We start from the raw sequence: 19,991 nt of genomic DNA, 5'->3' as shown, positions 1-19,991 counted from the left end.
ACACACACACACACACATACAGACGTAAATAAATGAGTGGAGGAACATAACGAATACAGATGCCTCTGCATTCAGTACAAACAGGTGTACTGCATGATACAATTAAGAAATTAACATCCTATCATGCTCTGTGGCATGTATAAAAATGCTGAGTTCACTTGTCCCCTTTGAGGGAAGGGTGACTGCAAATCATTACAAAGTTATTCTGAGTGATTACCTTTATCCTATGGCGACACATTTCTATCCTGATGGGAGTGGTCTGTTCCAGGGTGACAATGCCTCATCCACAGGGCTGAGGGATCATTGAATGATTTGTTGAGTATTAAAATTATGTGAATCATATGCTATGGCCTTCGCAGTCACCAGATCTCAACCCAATTGAACACCTATGGGAGATTTTGGAGCAATGTGTTAGACAGCGCTCTCCACCACCATCATCAAATCACCAAATTAAGGAATACCTTTTGGAAGAATGGTGTTCATCCCTCCAGTAGAGTCCAGAGACTCGTAGAATTTGTGCCTGGATAGTATCCTTGGATCATTTAGTTATTCATGACCACCAAACAAGCATGATGGATCGAATGGACTCTTCTCATTTGTTAACTTTCTTATGTTCTTATGCCAAGAACACTTTATGTTGGTCTTTCCTTTAATTTGTCACCTGTCTGTATAAATATATATATATATACACACACACACACAATAAATTGCTCTGATACTAGTTTTATTAAATGTTTAAAAAATATAAGAAATATAAGAATTTTACAGCTTATGCCGTATTGCCATTTAGATGCTCATTTCACATATGTAAAAGGTTATATTCCCAGAAAGAAATCAAAAAGATTAAAAAAACCTCATCCATATTGCATACCTCATGGTGTTGCACACCTGACCTGATTTTGTATTATTCCTTCATTTTAACTGGTCTTGGTTTATTGTCCTGTGAACTATGAACCTAAATCATCTGTATTGCATAGAATCCTATTACAAAGGTCCTTCCTAAAACCTTTTGATTATATTTAACATCGGGGGCATGAAACTCCATGGCTAAACCTGTAATTGCATTGAATTGAAAGTTGTCAACCAGGCTTCAATAGTCTTAAGACAATTTGCATTGGAGGAAAAACATGTAAGCCCAGTTCTTGAGAAAATGGAAGACAGAATTAATCAAATTGATTTCATATCACATCAGACTATACAATCCCTTCTACCCAAAATATGAATGTTCAAGACAAGACATTGGTTGTTTAGATTCATATTCAAATAACATTTCGGTCATAGTTCAAGTCTTAGTTTATAAATTTGAATTTGGGGCTGTGGTTTGGGTTGGAAAATTGCAACTGGCTGCAAGATAATTACCTACATTACATGAGTTGAAAAATAACAATAAAATGAGTCAAAATAAAAATTCGTAAAGGAATTCAGCAAAGATTTTCAGGATTCTCATAGATTGAATTACTTTCCATTGTATCTTCTTGGACTGGTTTGAGTAACTGAAGGTCTTCTAATCTTTCTCTTATCTGAGAGATTTCCAATTGTACATGGGTAATCCAGAAGATACAGACAATATCTATGACCCAGACAGAAAATAAGAAGTATCGGAACCATTCCCCAGGAAACCCTGTAAGGAAAGAAAAAGCTTAGGCTTTAAACTGTAAACTGTATACAGTTTAGTCCTGACGTTGTCACAAAATATTGCCCCTTCACACTTTAACGTTGTATCTCTGTGTTTGTGGATACACACACACTTCCTTTTAACACATTGGCCAAGGAAACTTGTACACAGTGGCATGGTGGGGTAAAGTTACATTTATAATGATACCAATATTATCAATTATATTTTTCATTGAAGATTTGTTTTTACAAAACATTTTTATCCAATTTGACTATCACCATAATAGTGGTGCGAACAGTGAAATAAATAAATACATGTTATTGAAAGTATTATGTTGTTTTTTTATTTATGAAACAATCTAACTCATCACATCTGTGTTTGCCATAGCATTTCTATATTACTTACAGTGCAGGTGTGATGTTCTTGAGTAGGAATTTCCTAAAGATGAAAATCAACATAAAGGCATAATAAGCTGAAAATTATTCTTCCTCCACATTTTCAGATGAATACAGACTCTTGTTTCAGTGTTTCAATGAAACTGAAGAATATAAAGTTAATCCTAAAGGCAGACTGAGTGTTTTCCATGGTTCCATGCAAAATTATTTTAATTCCTATGTTAAACTATTGCATGTTTGAGGAGTTTATAGATACAATCTCTGTAAGAGGAAATATATAATTTCCTTCTCTTTGAAGGATTATTGTAATTTTAGTTTTAAATAATCTTGCTGTAACAAATCATCTACAAACAGAAAGACAATTGTGCAAAATGAATAATGAATATTGTTGTAATTCCTAACACTTGCTTCTTAAGAAGGGACACTGGAAATGAAATTAATGCACTTCTGTCAAAACACGGAAGCTAATATACAATCAAAAAATATTGGGTCATTTATTTTAACTAGTTCTCTGGGAATGAGGTATTCCACTTTAAACAAAAAATAATAAAATCATAACAATTTTAACAAGTTCAATAAGATTACTTACCAAATTGCATGTTATTGAAGTTATCTTCAGCTGCCAAAGAGGTAGAAGACATTAGTCATTTTTGATTGTACACAAACAATATATTATATTATATCTTCATAATAAACTCACTTCATACCTCTAGATGCTTCACAGAAAATGAGAATCAGACTCACTGTTATAGCATTCATTGCTCCTGCCTCTTGGAACAAGATTAAACTGTAGCCTACTCTTGTAAAGGTCTACAGTTTTTTTTTTTTTTTTTTTTTGACGCCTAACTAGAAATAACACCCAATCCGTTTGCAAACACTGAGCTCATACATATCAAAATGCAGAGTACTCTGGTAAACTTTGCTGATGCCTATATTATAATATTTTCACTTCTCTTTACTACTGCAGTGGTATTTCAGAAGTTGGGGGGCTTGAGGCTGTCAGTTATATTGTTGGTGAGCTCAAAGAGGGAGGGACATGTCACAGGCATGTATCCAGGTTAAAAGGAATGCGTCAGCTTTTTTTAACCACTAAAAACTATTTTAAAACCAGAATTACTGTCAACAAAAGTGTCACACAATGCACGGTACAATGCAATAATCTACTGTGTAATATAGCAGTATTTAATGTGCAAAATGACTATTTTTTGTGCAAAATTAGGAAGATATATATACACTGTCTGCCTGTCTGTGTGGAGTTTGCATGTTCTCCCCATGTCTGTATGCCTTTTCTCTGGGCACTCTGGTTTCCTCCCACCATCCAAAGACATGCAGGTTAGGTTAATTGGTCTGTCTAAATTGCCTGGTGTCCTGTCCTGGGTGTATTCCTGCCTTGTGCCCTATGCCTGCCAGGATCAGCTTCAGCTTCCCTGTGACCCTCAACAGGAAAAGTGGTTTCGAATATGGCTGGACTATGCTGGCCATTCCATGATTTGAAGCCTTCTGTCTTGTTCTTTTCTGCTATGGTAGATCTGACATAGCCTGGTGGTATGTTTTGGGTCATTATCTTGCTGTTGGATGAACCCCTGACCAACTTGGTTCAGGGTGCCACTCACTCAAAAGAGCCCCAGACCATCACGCTTCCTCCTCTATGTTTGACAGTTGGTGTCACACACTGAGGAACCATCCTTTCGCCTACTGGACGGCGTAAAAAACCCTGCGTATTGAACCGAAGACTTAAAATTTGGGTTAATCTGTCCATAAGACCTTCTTACAGTCTTCAGTAGTCCACTGGCAGTGCTTCATGGCAGAGGCAAGCCTCTTTTTCTTATTTTGCCATCTTAGCAATGGCTTTCTTACTGCCACTGGACCTGTCAAACCTGCAGCTCGAAGTCTTCTCTTACTTACTTCGAACAGTGTTAAGCTGTGCTTGTAGCTGTTGTCGTGTGAGCCACCTATCACACAAGCTGTTGACTCTCAGACACTTGTCAACTGATTCTGTTGTGGCTTTGGGTCTGCCAGACCTCTTCCTGTCAAGAGTTTCCTCCAGTTTCCCAGTGCCTTTTGATGGTGTAGGAAACTGTACTCAGACCTTGGCTTTCTTTGCAATTTCTCTAAAAGAAAGACCTACTTTTAAGCGATTTATAATGGTCTGTCTGTCTTCCTTTGGTAATTGCCTTTTTCTCACCATTATGATAGCAATATACTTCTTCCTGCAGTACAATACTGTCCAAATAATGCTTAAGAGGGTGTAGTAAGTCTGTTCCAACACTGCTTTTATACACACTGAGGGTTTGTAAGTACTCAACAAAAGTTGGGACAGCTATAGGAATTGTTAGCATCAACTTTGAAGGCTTAATTTACTTCCATTGCTGCAGAATAGCTGTAAGTCATTAACCCATTACTTGTTCCCTGAAAAAGGCCTTTTTTATAACTATGTATAAAAGTACATTATTTTTCATTTTTTTGGTTACCTAAACTATTTTTTTAAGCTTTGTGCAGTTTACCGCTTACCTTTGTACCATTTCAGGTTATTCACTGGACTAAATTTCATTAAAAAAATTGAAGAATGGAGGTGTCCTAAAACTTTTGGCCGGTAGTGTATGTATATATGCACACTGACAACCAACTGTACAGATTAAACCCATTAATGTTCTCAAACAAAATAAATAAAAAACATAGTTCAAGAGAAACGGTGTTAGCTCAAAGATCTAAACTGCAAATAAATCAAATCATGTGAAAACTCCACAATCACATGTTATTTGAGTGGAGAGATGAATGAGGCACATGCGGGTTTATAACCCCTGACCTGGAACCCCAAGGACATCACCCTTGCTAAATACACTTTGTGTATAACATATATAATAACATGAGTATTGCATCTTTCATAATGATGAGGTGGACAATTTGATGCTCTCTCACAATTGGTGGGAGTGGGAGGGCTAAACCTATGCTTATGATGGTTAACAACATAATATACAACATTCCTTACAAATTTTCTTACAAACGTTGAGTCAAAGTTTTTCATTTCTTCTACCTGGATGTCAGAAGCAGTTTAATCCGGATCCACAAAGCTGACTGTGCATCAGAGCTCATAGTTTGAGATGATTTCTCACTTAATCCACAGTTCAGTAGGGATTGTAGCAGTCTGATTCACCTTTACAAATAATGGTTAATATAACGGGCTCATCATGCGCACAACAGAGTGCAACAGTATACTACACAGCCCTTCCTACATTTAGGTGAATTGTAATGCATACACATTTCCATCAAGATTCTAGCATCATTCCACTGATAGTTTTCAGCTCCTCTCTTAACTTGCTATTTCTAGGGCCGTTGCCTTTTTATACAAGCACCTTTACCACTCTGCCAAACAATGGTCATTACAGATTGAGATCACAGATCTGTATATCATATAACGTCCACAATATCAAAAAACTATTTGGCTAAAAGTGCTTTGTGCTCTACTGCCCCATCTTCATGGAACATTTTGCAAAAGCACTTGAAATTTGACCATGTTCAGATTGATGATGATTAGCCACAGATTGTACATGTTTGTAACATTAGGAAATCATCTCTTATTATGTTTTAAAGTTTTTAGTCAAGACATTGATATATGTTGTATGTTGTGTTTCTTTTATGTCTGTGTAACTTGGTGTATGCTGACTTGTAAAAGAGATGTAAATCTCAGTGTGACTTCTCTGGTTAAATAAAGGATCAATTAAATAAATATTTAAAGCTGTATATTTATTTGCCACTGTCTCTAAAATGTCATGACATTTTAAAGTTGCTTTGCTGTGTACATAGTTTGTCAAGGTGTGTACAATGGGATACACTCATATATACAGTGCCTTGCAAAAGTATTCAGACCCCTGACCAATTCTCTCATATTACTAAATTACAAATGGTGTGTATATTTGACATTTTATTTTAAAACACTGAAACTCAAAATCAATTGTAGATGACATTGGTTTTATGTTGGGAAATGTTTGTATGAAAAATAGAAAACTGAAATATATTGCTTGCATAAGTGCTGTGGAAGCTTCCAGTTTACACATGAGGGAAATGAACCTAACAAGGACACAATTACCTTACCATTGGCCTCCACCTGTGAACCATTAGTTACTCACATTTTCTGGACACAAACCCCACTGTTGAAGGATCATTGGTCAGGCTGTGAATCTGAAGGAAAATGAAGACCTAGGAGCATTCTACAGAAATTAAAGGTAAACACAAATGCATACATTAGGAAAAGCGTACACAATAATTTCCAAATTGTTGGATCTCCCAGTGAGCACCGTTGGATCAATAACCAGGAGCTGGAAGCTGCATCACACCACCCAGGCACTGCCAAAAGGGCCGTCCCTCAAAACTCAGCACTCAAATGAGGAGACTTGTTAGAGAATCCACAGAGAGGCCAACAATCACTTTGAAGGAGCTACAGAGTTCAGTGGCTGGGTGTGTAGTAATGGTGCACCAGTCAACAATAATGACTAGTAATTATTAATTTCACATTTTCACAACACTGAGCCTGTGCAATGCAGTGAGCACTGGTCGGGCATGCGCACGCCGCTCTCCAGAGCTGCGCCAGTCGCGCGCAGGACGTTGCGTCAGTGCTATGGCAACTGCGGGAGCGCCGTGCTGATATACATTCAGTACAATTTATTTTTTAATTGATTTCTGACCACGGTTTACGATGCTGTCTGTGCTCTTCCTGGTGATTATTTGAATGGTCTGCATCTTAGCCATATTCGTTCCTTTGAAGTGGATGTCTATACGACGCACTGCTCTGCCTTGCCGGAGCTCAGAGGATCTTGACGATTGAAAACAAAAATGCTTGAATCCATAAAAGTAACTGGTAGGTATGATGATTTACAAAGCAGACGGTTATTAATCGATCTTTAAACAAGCGTTAATGCAACTAAACTGTACAATAGTATTTTAAAATCTGCATTGTAGAAATAGTTTTCGTGCCTAGTCTTTTTATTTTATACCGATATGTGTATGTAACTGTTTTAAAATATGTAGATTGCAATGCTGTGCTATATAGCCGATTAAAATATCAGTACATCAAAGTAATTTAAAATGAAAATGCCCGGCATGTACACAGCAAGAGCACTGAGCTGCTAAGCCTATACCAATGCAAGTAAATAATCTGCAGATTTATATTCATTTCTTGATCAGTATTTTTATTTGTTTGCAAATGTTGATTGTGCATTGTTAAGGAGCAAAAGGCAGTCGGCATTTTGTACTCGGAGCAAAACCTTTAAAGCCAATATACTTCAAACTATAGAGAATCAAATAACATGAAGGGCAAGAGTATTCAGCGACAACGAGTCAATTTTAGGGTGCAAAGAGACCAAAACAATCATAATTCAGGTGCCTTTATTTTCTACTTATGTTAGGACACAAAATGTGATTGGGCTTCTCGAATCTAGAGAGGAATCGAAAAGGCAATAAATAATGACCTATACAACATTACCCCGAACAACATGGTTCATTTGTCTAATGTTTCAATATTAAAGGTGTTATGTTATGATGGTTATGATATATATCTATATATCTATATCTTGTTTTGAGCCTTTACATGATCAGTTCAGCAATAGAGGGAATACAATCAGTTTACAATTTTGAAATCTGTAAAAGTCTGTCCCAATTTGCCTATATCAGCTACATTACCATGACATCAGTCCTTAGCTGCCTTTAGACAATTATATTTTTGTTACATTGATTGACACTTCCAGCAGGCACTGGCAAATTCAACTCATTATAATAATAAAACTGACACCTAGGAACTGAATTCGTTTTTGCAAGTCCGTTTGATACAAAAGTTTAGCTTTTAACTTCGAGATTTGTATTATTAATAAAAAAAGTTTATGCCAGCCATCTGTATTGAATTAGTTTTTGACATATTTGCTATACCTGGGATTGTGTTGTTGATACCATGAAGAAAGCATGTTTTTTTTTTTTTTTTTTTTTTTTTGCAAGAAAGGCTAACCCAGTGTCTTTTAAATCATTTAAATAAAACCAAATCAAAACAGACCTTTGGTTTTTTCCTTGCAGACTGTGTATACCTGCTTCTTAGCCAATCCGTTTCAATCTATACAGTAAAACAGTGCCGGCAAAACATTCATTCATATACTGCTGTTATGAGTGTGTTTGTGACATGTAGTTAATGCATCCTGGAGCGTAGTCTGGAATAAATTATTTGAAACATTATGGAATAGCTATCATCATATATTATTGCAGTTCACATTCTGTAAGGAGCTTAACTGTGTTTTAATTCCTTGCTAATACCCTAGAATTGGTTTTCTGCGTATTCAGTTGACATCATAAGCATCAGTGTGCTTGGGGATGTTTTCAAACAACATCTACAGGTCATTCCACAGGATTCTTAAAATATTATTAAAGAAGAAAATATTACATTCATGTTTTAACACACTCGCATTCACAGTTGCCTTTGTTTATCATTTATCTTTTTACTTAGTTGCCTAAAATGTTTGTACAGATGGAAAAATATATATGTACCAAAAGATTATTAAACTGTTTAAGTGAAACAAAACAAAGGCAATGATGTTGATGATGATGATTTGTATCATGTTTTTTCTGGGCAATGAGCTTTGGAAAACAGTCAAAATCCAAAGTTTTCCAGACCTTGACTTCCCATTGTTTTGTATTTCATTACAGAAAGGCTTCACTGGCCAGAGCTGGAGCTCTCAAAGAATTACTTACTGAGTCCTACTGACAAACCAGTGAGTCTGAGCCCAGTGGGCCTTCAGAAGCTTTCCTCCAGTATCCTCAAAGACATTTTCACCACTGGCACCAGTAGTTACAATGTCCTGTTGCAAGCTGAAGAAGAGAAGGCGAGCCCAAAGAAGTTGTCTTCCACAAACCATAAAAAGATGAAGGAGTCTCTAAAATCCACATCAACAGGGTACAGTAAGGAGCAACGCAAGGCAGTTACGCCATTGGCACGCACTGACTGGAGTGGGGACCACAAGCAGTCCGTAGTCTCTGGGGCCGGCTGTTTCTCCAGAGGCATTAAGCTCAGTCACCCTATTACCGTCACAGGTAGGATGATGGGCTTGTCTCCCAGACCCAGGAGCAGGCCGAAGAGGCTTGGTCTCTGCAGCACTCAGAAGGGAAAACTCCCTCACCTGTCCAGGTTGACCATGAAAGAAGGGGACAGCGGTGTGAGGAAGCTCTGCATCCTGACCGCCATCAAGCCTTCAAATGTGGAGAAGGAGAAGGCGAAATTCTTTAAGTCAGAGTTCACCTACAACCCTCAGTTTGAGTATGCCAATCCCATCTCCCCTCTGGTCCTGGCAAGGCACAGTAATGCGTCTGATAGATTCCTAACACAGGTAAGCACTGAGTACAGACTGCCCTTGTAGCAGAGCATTATATACTATTCCTTTGTGTGTAGCTGGGGTTGTAGTGGTGGTAATCCTGTTGCCACTGAAAATATGAAGTGCCCTTTCTTTATTAAACTATGATTATCATGATGATTATTAAGTTGTTCAGCAGAAGCCTTTATCCTTTATCCAAGTGTATGCCTTATACATCAACTTCATTTAACCTTAAGAGTATGAATACATTTGTAAATATCTGTATATCAGATGTTATATAGCCCTTTAGATTAATTAAATGGTTTTGGTAAATTTGATACACGGAAGAGAAAGTATCAAGATTAAACAAAATACGAGAACATGATACAGCATAGGTTCTGTTGGCTTTCTCCTATAATGAAGCTGTCCAGTCCAAATGGAGAAAGGACATGTTGGCTGTATCAAGGACCAAGATCATCGTTCTTAAAATTTGAAAATAGATTGAGTGGCACTGGAAAGCTATATGACACACTGCAAACACTTCTGGATATGGGAATGAAATACCTAGGCTGATTATTAAATATAAAACATTCTTGTCCCTTTACAAGAAGAGTGTGTTTCCACTGAAATAAAAGCCTTTCTTGGCCTGAAGTGTGTGCTGCTCTGTAAGCTGCTCATGTACTGACCCTCATTAAAACAGTGTCTTGCTTACAGTTGAAAACAATTATTTCTGCTATTGTTTAAATGCTGTGATTATACAAAATAATTCTACCTCTCTGATCAGTTTTATTACTTGCATCTTTATGGGTTACATATAAGGTTGAAGTTATAGTTACATGTCTTAACAGATTGGCTCGGTTTCAAATCACTGCCTTCTTCATTTAGGAGAAAACTGGCTGATGTATTCAGCTACAGGACTGCTTAGAAAGTCATTATCTTGAATCACTGTCCTGACTGTCTCGCTTGTCTGTGTGAGATTTGTTTTACACTACCTGAACATTAGCATTCCATAGAAGACAACCAAGATGAATATTTGTTAAAGGTAACAAACATTGTTTTAAGGCAGTAGTGGTATTTAATTGAATAATGGTTTCAGAGAAATTGTCTTCAATCATTTAATTAACTCTCGGCATTATGCAATAACCTTACTGAATGAACTAAAGTTTGGGTCTCTGATAAAACTAATCTAGGCAGTGTATTACTTTAGACAATTGAATTATCAGTCTGATCTATGAATTAAGTTACTTAATATAAAATAATTACACAGTCAGTTCATGCATCCACCCAAACAGGGAATATGATCCTTATTGTTTACATGTCTGCAGTGTTGCAACGTATTTCTTTAATCTCTGTACTTAATTACATTTACTCAATGGCCAAACACTTTTGGTTTATTATTTGGACATGTTGATATATTTTATAATTGAATTATTTAGTTTATTAATCATGAGGCTTGACTTAAAATACCTTTGGGTCAGCATTACTTTTGAGCCCTTGAAGTTCCCAGTCATGTAACTCCTAAGGGTTGCAATTGAATCTAATGATGCCCTTGACTGGAATAAACTTTCTGCATATTTAATCTTTGCCAGAATCAATTCTCATCAGCAGAACTTAATTGTTAATGGCACATTCATCAGGGCAGAGAGAGACTGTTTTTTACTGCTGTGTGGATATGCATCAATTTGTGCATACTGCTGATGACTGAGGCAGCACAATATGGCTCTTAAACTGAGTGGAATAGTTACACACCATTTAACAAGAAAACTGCCCTATAATTATGTGCAGTAAATTCCTGATGGAGGCTTAAGGTATCCACTCATTTACACAAGCCTAATCCTGATTTGGGTGAAATTTCCAGTCAACTGAAATGCGGTCTAATTCATTTGAAAAACCTTTGCAGCATAATTGAAAGACATTGCAATTAAAATTATCCTTTCACAAAAATGATGTTGGATCCATTTCCCAAGATCAAGATTAGAACTGAAGTCTGGAAAACACATATTAAACAACTGCAAAAGTATCCCTTTCTCTTTGCAAGACATGAAAATCATTGTTTTCCTTTACTTTTAATGAGCTTAGACTAAGCATTAGCATTAGCTAAGCCTTCTTGTGTTGTTCAGAATTTATTAAATGTGTTCACTGGGCTGTATGGAACCTATGAAACTTGAATTGGGCCCCAAAGGTTTTATTTATCCCCTGTGTACTGGTAATAGGTGTCGTAAATCAGCATCTTTTCCACCAAAAAACATGAAACATTTGCTAATATTTTTATTTTAAGCTAAAACGTTCATGGTACTAAAATGCTTCATCAAATAAAATTGGGAGGTACTGTAAGGTAACCTGGTAAGATACTATCATCTGCCTTTTCCCTCATTGTCAGGAAACACCCTATTGCCTTGGTAATGCATACTTTTCATGGAAGCCAAAAAACAATAGGCCACATCCCTTTCTGTAGATTACTTCTGTTGTAGAAATTATTGGTATCAATAGATAAAGGCTTGCCAAGACTCGAACATACAACCAAAGGACAGCCAAAAGCAAGAAGAGATCACTCAGAGGAAAATTGTAGCAGCTCTGTAAAATATAACCACTTCCGGCCTCACACTGAAATAATACAAACACGTATCTGAGCAAAATACACTGGAAAGATGGCAGAACAACAATCGGCTGCAATATTAAAATGATCTTCCCAGAGCAGCACACACAAGGTGACATTTATTTTCCATTCTAAGAGAAGTCTGATTTTCAAGCCAGTCTTCCTTAGACTGGAATATGGTGACTTATTTTATCTAGGCTTCTACAAGGTTAGCTTAAAGCATTCAGGCATTTAGTGTGGATCACAATAACTGCATTCCTATTGATTGTGTCTCTCAGGCTGTGAATATCATGGAACTAGCCCTACAGAAATACGGCAACTATGAGAGGTTCGAGCAGGTCACTGGGGGAAGCCTTCTCACCAAGAGTCGAATCTGGAATCATGTGAAGAAATACATGGAGAAGGAAGGCTGCCTGGGGGAGGTAAGCTACAGTCTCAGTGCTCGCACACACATGCATGGAGACCGTAATGTTGTTTCTGCTCAGCGGTGATCCGTACATGTTTTTTGTAGGACCAGGATATTTTCATCACAGACCATATTAGAGTTGGGATGATAAACTCCAGTGATCACAGTTTTCAGTGTCGTACACTATTAGTATATCATATATTGAAATCTAACATCCCCAGACAACTACCAGAGATTAGAAAAGGCTTTTACTGTTATACAATGTTACTTTTAAAAATATAGCTTTATTTGAGTCTTTCACTATTGATTTATTGCACCATTTAATCATAGGTGTTCATTCTTGTGTCAGATGGACACTTTGATGGCTGTGGCTTGTCAACATTATACGCAAGTGCCTTTCTCCACCACATAGCTTTTGCAGCTACCATTCTGTACAACTCTGTGGATGTGGAAAGGGTCTATTTCTTTTGGCAGATTGTGGTTCACTTGACAGATGACCTTCTCTCCAGAGCCTCAATGACCGTGGTCAGTGGGCGGCCAACACTTACCATCAACATCGGCACAGCTCGAGAACACTGGCTGGAAGGCATGCTGAGACATGAAATAGGTCTGTACATCACTGGGAAAAGTAGAAGACTGATAACTGTGAAGGGACACTATAAGATGTCCTCTTTGCTTACTATTGCTGTGTTGTTTGAGTCTCGGTAAAAGTACTCTGAAGAACCACGCGTACCTTAAAGATATTCTTCTCTTTATGATTAGGCACCCACTATTTCCGGGGCATCAACAATAACCTGCAGCCCTGGTGCAATTGGAGTGGGCGTAAAAAGCACAACCTGAAGCCCATCAACCCCACGGAGGAGGGCCTGGCCAGCATCCACAGCGTGCTCTTCCGCAAGGACCCCACACTGTGGAGGGCGGCACTGCTCTACTTCACCGTGTATCAGGCGAGCCGCCTGTCCTTCAGCGAGCTGTTCCGCAGTGTGGGCCGCTTCGTCAAGGACCCCAACACCCGCTGGGACTACTGCGTCCGTGCCAAGAGGGGTCAGACCAACACCGCCCTGCCAGGTGCCCAGCTCGTCGAATAAGCTTGTGTCAACGATGCAATAATATGAACACAACCAAGGTGGCGTTGTGGGAACCGAACCGATGCTGCCAAAACATTGCAAAATAACATTCAAGAGAACAATTATTCTTAAATTACAAAATACATGGAGTAGAAACATTTAAGTATAACCTTTTATTAACTAACTGTACTATACACTCACCTAAAGGATTATTAGGAACACCTGTTCAATTTCTCATTAATGCAATTATCTAACCAACCAATCACATGGCAGTCGCTTCAATGCATTTAGGGGTGTGGTCCTGGTCAAGACAATCTCCTGAACTCCAAACTGAATGTCTGAATGGGAAAGAAAGGTGATTTAAGCAATTTTGAGCGTGGCATGGTTGTTGGTGCCAGACGGGCCGGTCTGAGTATTTCACAATCTGCTCAGTTACTGGGATTTTCACACACAGCCATTTCTAGGGTTTACAAAGAATGGTGTGAAAAGGGAAAAACATCCAGTATGCGGCAGTCCTGTGGGCGAAAATGCCTTGTTGATGCTAGAGGTCAGAGGAGAATGGGCCGACTGATTCAAGCTGATAGAAGAGCAACTTTGACTGAAATAACCACTCGTTACAACCGAGGTATGCAGCAAAGCATTTGTGAAGCCACAACACGTACAACCTTGAGGCGGATGGGCTACAACAGCAGAAGACCCCACCGGGTACCACTCATCTCCACTACAAATAGGAAAAAGAGGCTACAATTTGCACAAGCTCACCAAAATTGGACAGTTGAAGACTGGAAAAATGTTGCCAGGTCTGATGAGTCTCGATTTCTGTTGAGACATTCAGATGGTAGAGTCAGAATTTGGCGTAAACAGAATGAGAACATGGATCCATCATGCCTTGTTACCACTGTGCAGGCTGGTGGTGGTGGTGTAATGGTGTGGGGGATGTTTTCTTGGCACACTTTAGGCCCCTTCGTGCCAATTGGGCATCGTTTAAATGCCACGGCCTACCTGAGCATTGTTTCTGACCATGTCCATCCCTTTATGACCACCATGTACCCATCCTCTGATGGCTACTTCCAGCAGGATAATGCACCATTTCACAAAGGTCGAATCATTTCAAATTGGTTTCTTGAACATGACAATGAGTTCACTGTACTAAACTGGCCCCCACAGTCACCAGATCTCAACCCAATAGAGCATCTTTGGGATGTGGTGGAACGGGAGCTTCGTGCCCTGGATGTGCATCCCACAAATCTCCATCAACTGCAAGATGCTATCCTATCAATATGGGCCAACATTTCTAAAGAATGCTTTCAGCACCTAGTTGAATCAATGCCACATAGAATTAAGGCAGTTCTGAAGGCGAAAGGGGGTCAAACACAGTATTAGTATGGTGTTCCTAATAATCCTTTAGGTGAGTGTATATGCATGCAAAATAACCCAATTGATATGCGTTGAAGTACCAGAGATGGGCCTGTGAAATGTGCACACAATATTACTGCAACCGAAAAATTTAATTTGCACTGTGTGGTCAGAGTAAACAGTTCCAATTTCTCTTGTCACCAAAATACACCATGAGCTCGCACAGCTATAATTAAATATTGTGGCTGAGTAGATACTATCTGCTCCCTCTGATCTGTACTGACCATGTCTATTGGTTTTCCAATGTCTGTCTCTTTCAATTCTGTTCTGATTGTGTGTGTGTGTTTTTAATGTTAGGCTGTTTCAGTAAGGACCAAGTCTACCTGGATGGCATCCTTAAAATCCTGAGGCACAGGGAAAAAATCAACTTTCCACTGCTGACCGCTCTAGGGAAGGTAAGCAACCTTAAAAAAAAAAAAAAAAAGTATACGGAATCTTTAGCATTGAATAAAAATGCAGTTGAATCATTTCTCCGTTTTCTCTTTATTGTATTTAAGCAGTGAGAAGTTGAAAGTCTGTCATCTACTGAGTATTTTTTCATATAGTTGTCAATGAATTCCTTGATTTTAGCTGTTGTTGCCATTGTTAATACACAGATCAATTAATGAATTTAAAATGCAGATGCTAAATATTTTTCTCCCTTGCTTATGAAATGGAGTAATTAATGATATAGCTTATTGTTTACATTTGATATAGCTGTATCATATCCTAATTCATTCAATTAGAAGTAGTGTTAATTGCACATTTGTGACCCATTGAACTGCAGGCTCATGCTATTTTATTAATGAAAAAGATCACACACTCCAATTACTGTGCATGTTTGATCCATCTGCATCCTAAGCAGTGGTTAAAATGCACATTGCTGCAACAAACAGTGCAATCTATTTACAAACATGGTCTAATACCAAAGACCAACTTTGCATACAGTACTATATATGCAGAATAGAGACAGTGACTGAAGCAAAAGATAGCATGGTTTGCTTACACTATGTAACACAATTTTTGTTCCTGAGTAGTACGTGTTATTTCCTAATTGCTTATGCCTCAAAAGTATAGAAAATGTCTATTATTCCCCACAAACTTTGCTTTTGTGACCAGGACAGTGATATTTTGAAATGTACCTATTTCCAATGAGAAAACGGGCGAATTTCTGTATTTTCCTTCACAAAAAGTCCGAAAATACAACGTATGAATCCAAATTAACATGTATTTATACTAAAGTAATACAGAAATAACTACAAAAGATTGAGAAACTTTCACAATTCACGAACCTTTCTAAATCTTTTCTATACTTTTGAGGCATAAGCAATTAGATAATAATACTTAATACCCAGGAACAAAAAAAAAAAATGTTACACGGTGTTATGTTCAATGTTTCACCACTATAAGGGTGTTTATCTCAGGAAAGAGGAAGCTGCTCAAGGGTACGCACTTAGTTTTGTAGTTCCTGCAGTTATGTAGACTTGCTATTATTTCCCTGAAGCCCCGGAAAAGAGAAATTCAAACCTGAGCTCCAATAATACAGAACTTTGCAGAATTTGTACACACACACACACACACACACATGCAATCAAGTCTCTGACCTCAGAGTCAATTCTCTGCTTGACTGTCATCTCTGATAAGTTCAGATGACAGTTAGGACACTCACATTGCAGCTAAAAATGAAAATCTTCATGCACATTATTTGGTTTGACTACCTTATCTGTGGATTCCACCAATCACCACATTCTCATCCACAGAGTTGTATTATCTTATCATCTGAGACATTCTCACTAAATCCCATCCCATCAGTATTCTCCTCAAGCCTTCCTCCTGTTCTTCATCTCCTTCATCAGTTCAGTTTGCAACTTTAAAGTGTATAGTTTGCAAACTCTATTCCATGAGCTCCATGTGTGATGAGATCATGTTACCAATGGCCCCTTTCCTGAGTCCAGACCACAGTGTCATTGGTGCGTTGGCATTTTAAAGGTCTCTTATGAGGATGTGGATCGGCTGAAGGACCTGTCAATGATGGAGAATGTGCGGATACCTCACTTCCTGCAGGATCGGGCGTGCTATATGGAGCAGCTGAACAAGATCATGGATGTGAACCAGCTCACCGATGAGGAGCTGCAGGCTCTCATCTGAACCCAAATGCCCCGAAACAGTTTCTCCTTGCCTCTTGCCTTTTTTCCCAAAACTGAATATATATTAAAAAAAAAATCTCTTCTAAGTAACTGCTCAATTATAATCCCATTTCTGATGGTAAATTGAACTCCCATCACAACTAAAATGTGTTTTGAATCTTTGCTGTTTTCTATGTATTTTGGTACTATATACTATAGATGACACTCAAACAATTTATTGTATAAAGGGTTTTAAATGAAAGAGATGATTTGGACAATTCTTCAAATGAAAAGGTAATTCGCATGGATTTTCTACATTTTTTGAACTAGTTTATTAAAAACAGCATAGATACATAGTCAAAAGGGAATTACATAGACATTGTTTACACTAAGTGAAAACACTGTGATCCAGCCTCTTTAAGTGGTATTGCGTCATTCAGCACTTTTGTCTGAAGTAGCATGCCTGTTGCCACCACAGATGTCTTCTTGTTTTGATCCTTTGTACCTAATGTTTGATCTCTTGAATATGTTAAGCAAATGTTAATCTGTAATTAAGTTCTATCCTGGAAATAAAATATAGACGTAACCATACGATTGAGCTGAATTGACTCCATAATTTCTTATCAACACTGTTTGGAGAGTTGAGTATTTCACTGGGAAACCATGTGCGATGTGTGGTCACCTAGGATTCAGAAACAAACAACCAAGCAGGAAAAGCTGAAGTCTGTGTGAATAAATTGGCATCTTTTCATGTGTAATCTGAGAGGCGCTTACAAACTGTAAAACTCAAGTGAACCGTATTATCGGTATCCATCCACATCAAGTAAATAATACTTTACCTGCCTCTGGAAGACCTGAATAGCTGTTCTTAACTTGGCAGAATGTAATTAATATTGTTCATTATCCCCAGTGTATGGCCGCTATTTGTACAGACTTGCTGAACAAATGGTAATTGCTGGGTTCCGCCTGGTAACATGGGGGCAGAGACGTGGCCACGGTGCGGGACTGGCTGGTTCCCGAGTGGGTGGCCAAACTGGGGAGCTTCCTGTGATTGGCCTCTTACTACTGACCCTTTGTGAAGGACTTCGCCAGCATTGCCAGCCCCCTCAACTCAATATGTTGCTTGAGCTTGTTATCATTCAAAATTATCGTTTTTTTGATGGATTAACAGTTAAAGGTCTGTAGGGAATGTCCTACGCAGAGAGACTGAGGGAACTGAACCTTTTCACCCTGGAACAGAGGAGACTACGGGGGGACTTGATCCAAGTCTTCAAAATCATTAAAGGCATCGACCACCTCAAACGCACCCGGGATACAAATGGAAATTGGGCTTCAAGGCATTCAAGACAGACAACAGGAGACGCCTCTTCACACAGAGAGGCATCACAATCTGAACAAACTCCCCAGCGATGTGGCAGAAGCTGATAATGTGGGAACATTTAAAAACAGACTGGATAGGATCCTTGGATCACTTGGACACCAAACGAGCACGATGGGTCGAATGGCCTCTCGATTGTAAACTTTCTTACGTTCTTAAAATAATACCATTGGCAAACACATACTCTGACAAACACAGATACTGGCAAATACTTACACAGACCAGTGGATAGTGGAAATTAATTTTGAATGTATTAGTTTTAATATACTTGTTTTACCATATTTGTATGTGGCTCGGCATATTTTATTTAAACCCAGTTCTGATTACCATGGCTTCCTCCAAAACTTAATGTAAACATCATTCATTGTTACCCTAATTATACCAATTAAAATATTGACTCTAATAAGCACCAAATATAATGTCAACAAGCAAAACCAAATCCAACCAGACAACCTATCACTCAAAAAGCCACCCAACCAATTTTGACCCTATCCACATTACTCTTATATGAAGGTGACATCAGCTGGTAATGGGAACCCTCTGTGTCAGTCCTAAGACTTAAGGCAAGTCTATGTCTGGGCTTGGTTAGGTTTAGGTTTGGGGATAGATTTAAAGGTGGACTTGGGTAACAGATAGGTTAGGGTTTTGGGGTTATGTATGAAGGTAGAAACATTATTACAATCTCAATGAGAATACTATAACCTAGACTAACATGAAAAATTATTCTTAGACATCCTCATACCCATAAATACTTTCAGGATGGTTTAATCTTTTTCATGCTGTGAAAATCACTTTTGTCCACTAGAGGGCAGAAGCAGCCTATAAAATACCAGACCTAGAAAAGCTATGGCGTCCTTAGGTATCTACTCCAATAAATACTACCACTGAATCCTACAGGACTGTGCCTCTGCAGGGGATCTACACTGCTCTAAGCAGGAGGCGCTGTCTCACTGCCTCACAGACCTCTGGGACATTGCATTGACATTGACATTGAAAACACACTTTTGGTCGAGTTCTACCAAAACAAGACAAGCACAAGTTTCTGCTTTAGGTGACCTTTTGTGACATTTAAATATCTAATTCTTCTCTCACTGTGCACTGGTAGAAACAAGCATGCTGATCCAATATGAGCTCACAGTGGTGGCCCATTATAAGAAAAGGGAACAAGGCTTCTTCAGGCTTAAAGTCTTAAAGACACATTCAGAAAGGGAAACATTTGCAGTTTTACTCGATATAAGTTAATGGAACAATTCCTAACAAAATACAGATTAGCTGAACATCAGGGGTAGTTTTGAGGTTTACCTAAAGGTTAACATACAGTATTGAAGAGGAAGGTGTAGTGAAATGGAATGGATGTTTGTGCATTTAGGCCTTTTCTGCGTTTCTTCTTCTTCCCTAACTGAAAATAGTACGACAGCAGAACTGCAACCAGTGTCCACAATCAATTACCGCATTTCCTTCTTTCAAACGGTTACCACAGTTCATGTAGCTGAAATGCTATCAATGTTTGAGAATTTCTACTGAAGATGAACTAAATACAATTAACTACTAATATCTGCAGATTTATGTATCCACTGCATTAAGCACAGAACAGCACAAGTCACTGTACTGATATATATGCGTGTGTGTATAGTAAAATAAATTAAACTTTGTTCTAAAAACCTCAACTGTACAGGCTCCCTGAGATA

At 38.3% G+C, this 19,991-nt stretch overlaps 1 protein-coding gene and 1 long non-coding RNA gene across 3 annotated transcripts; one reads left to right on the top strand and one right to left on the bottom strand.

Moving 5' to 3' along the window:
• Nucleotides 1-729: 729 nt before the first annotated feature.
• LOC136759628 (uncharacterized) lies at nt 730-2,841 on the bottom strand. Its single transcript, XR_010820078.1, has 4 exons — nt 2,718-2,841; nt 2,600-2,629; nt 2,021-2,053; nt 730-1,621 (listed from the first exon to the last, which is right to left on the bottom strand). It is a non-coding gene; the product is annotated as an uncharacterized LOC136759628 (long non-coding RNA).
• Nucleotides 2,842-6,610: 3,769 nt separating this feature from the next.
• matcap2 (microtubule associated tyrosine carboxypeptidase 2) lies at nt 6,611-17,516 on the top strand. 2 transcript variants are annotated; one of them, XM_066715743.1, is made up of 7 exons: nt 6,611-6,865; nt 8,695-9,371; nt 12,210-12,353; nt 12,812-12,944; nt 13,100-13,405; nt 15,118-15,215; nt 16,864-17,516. In XM_066715743.1, the coding sequence occupies exons 1-7, from the start codon at nt 6,841-6,843 to the stop codon at nt 16,945-16,947; spliced, it is 1,467 nt and encodes a 488-aa protein (XP_066571840.1). In that variant the 5' UTR covers nt 6,611-6,840; the 3' UTR covers nt 16,948-17,516. The 2 variants fall into 2 exon arrangements, with proteins under 2 accessions (XP_066571840.1, XP_066571839.1); XM_066715742.1 differs by having other exon boundaries at nt 16,789-17,516.
• Nucleotides 17,517-19,991: the final 2,475 nt, after the last annotated feature.

Source organism: Amia ocellicauda, chromosome 10, assembly GCF_036373705.1.
Source record: "Amia ocellicauda isolate fAmiCal2 chromosome 10, fAmiCal2.hap1, whole genome shotgun sequence".
NCBI classification, from domain to species: domain Eukaryota; kingdom Metazoa; phylum Chordata; class Actinopteri; order Amiiformes; family Amiidae; genus Amia; species Amia ocellicauda.
This window is presented reverse-complemented; position numbering and strand designations above follow the sequence as displayed.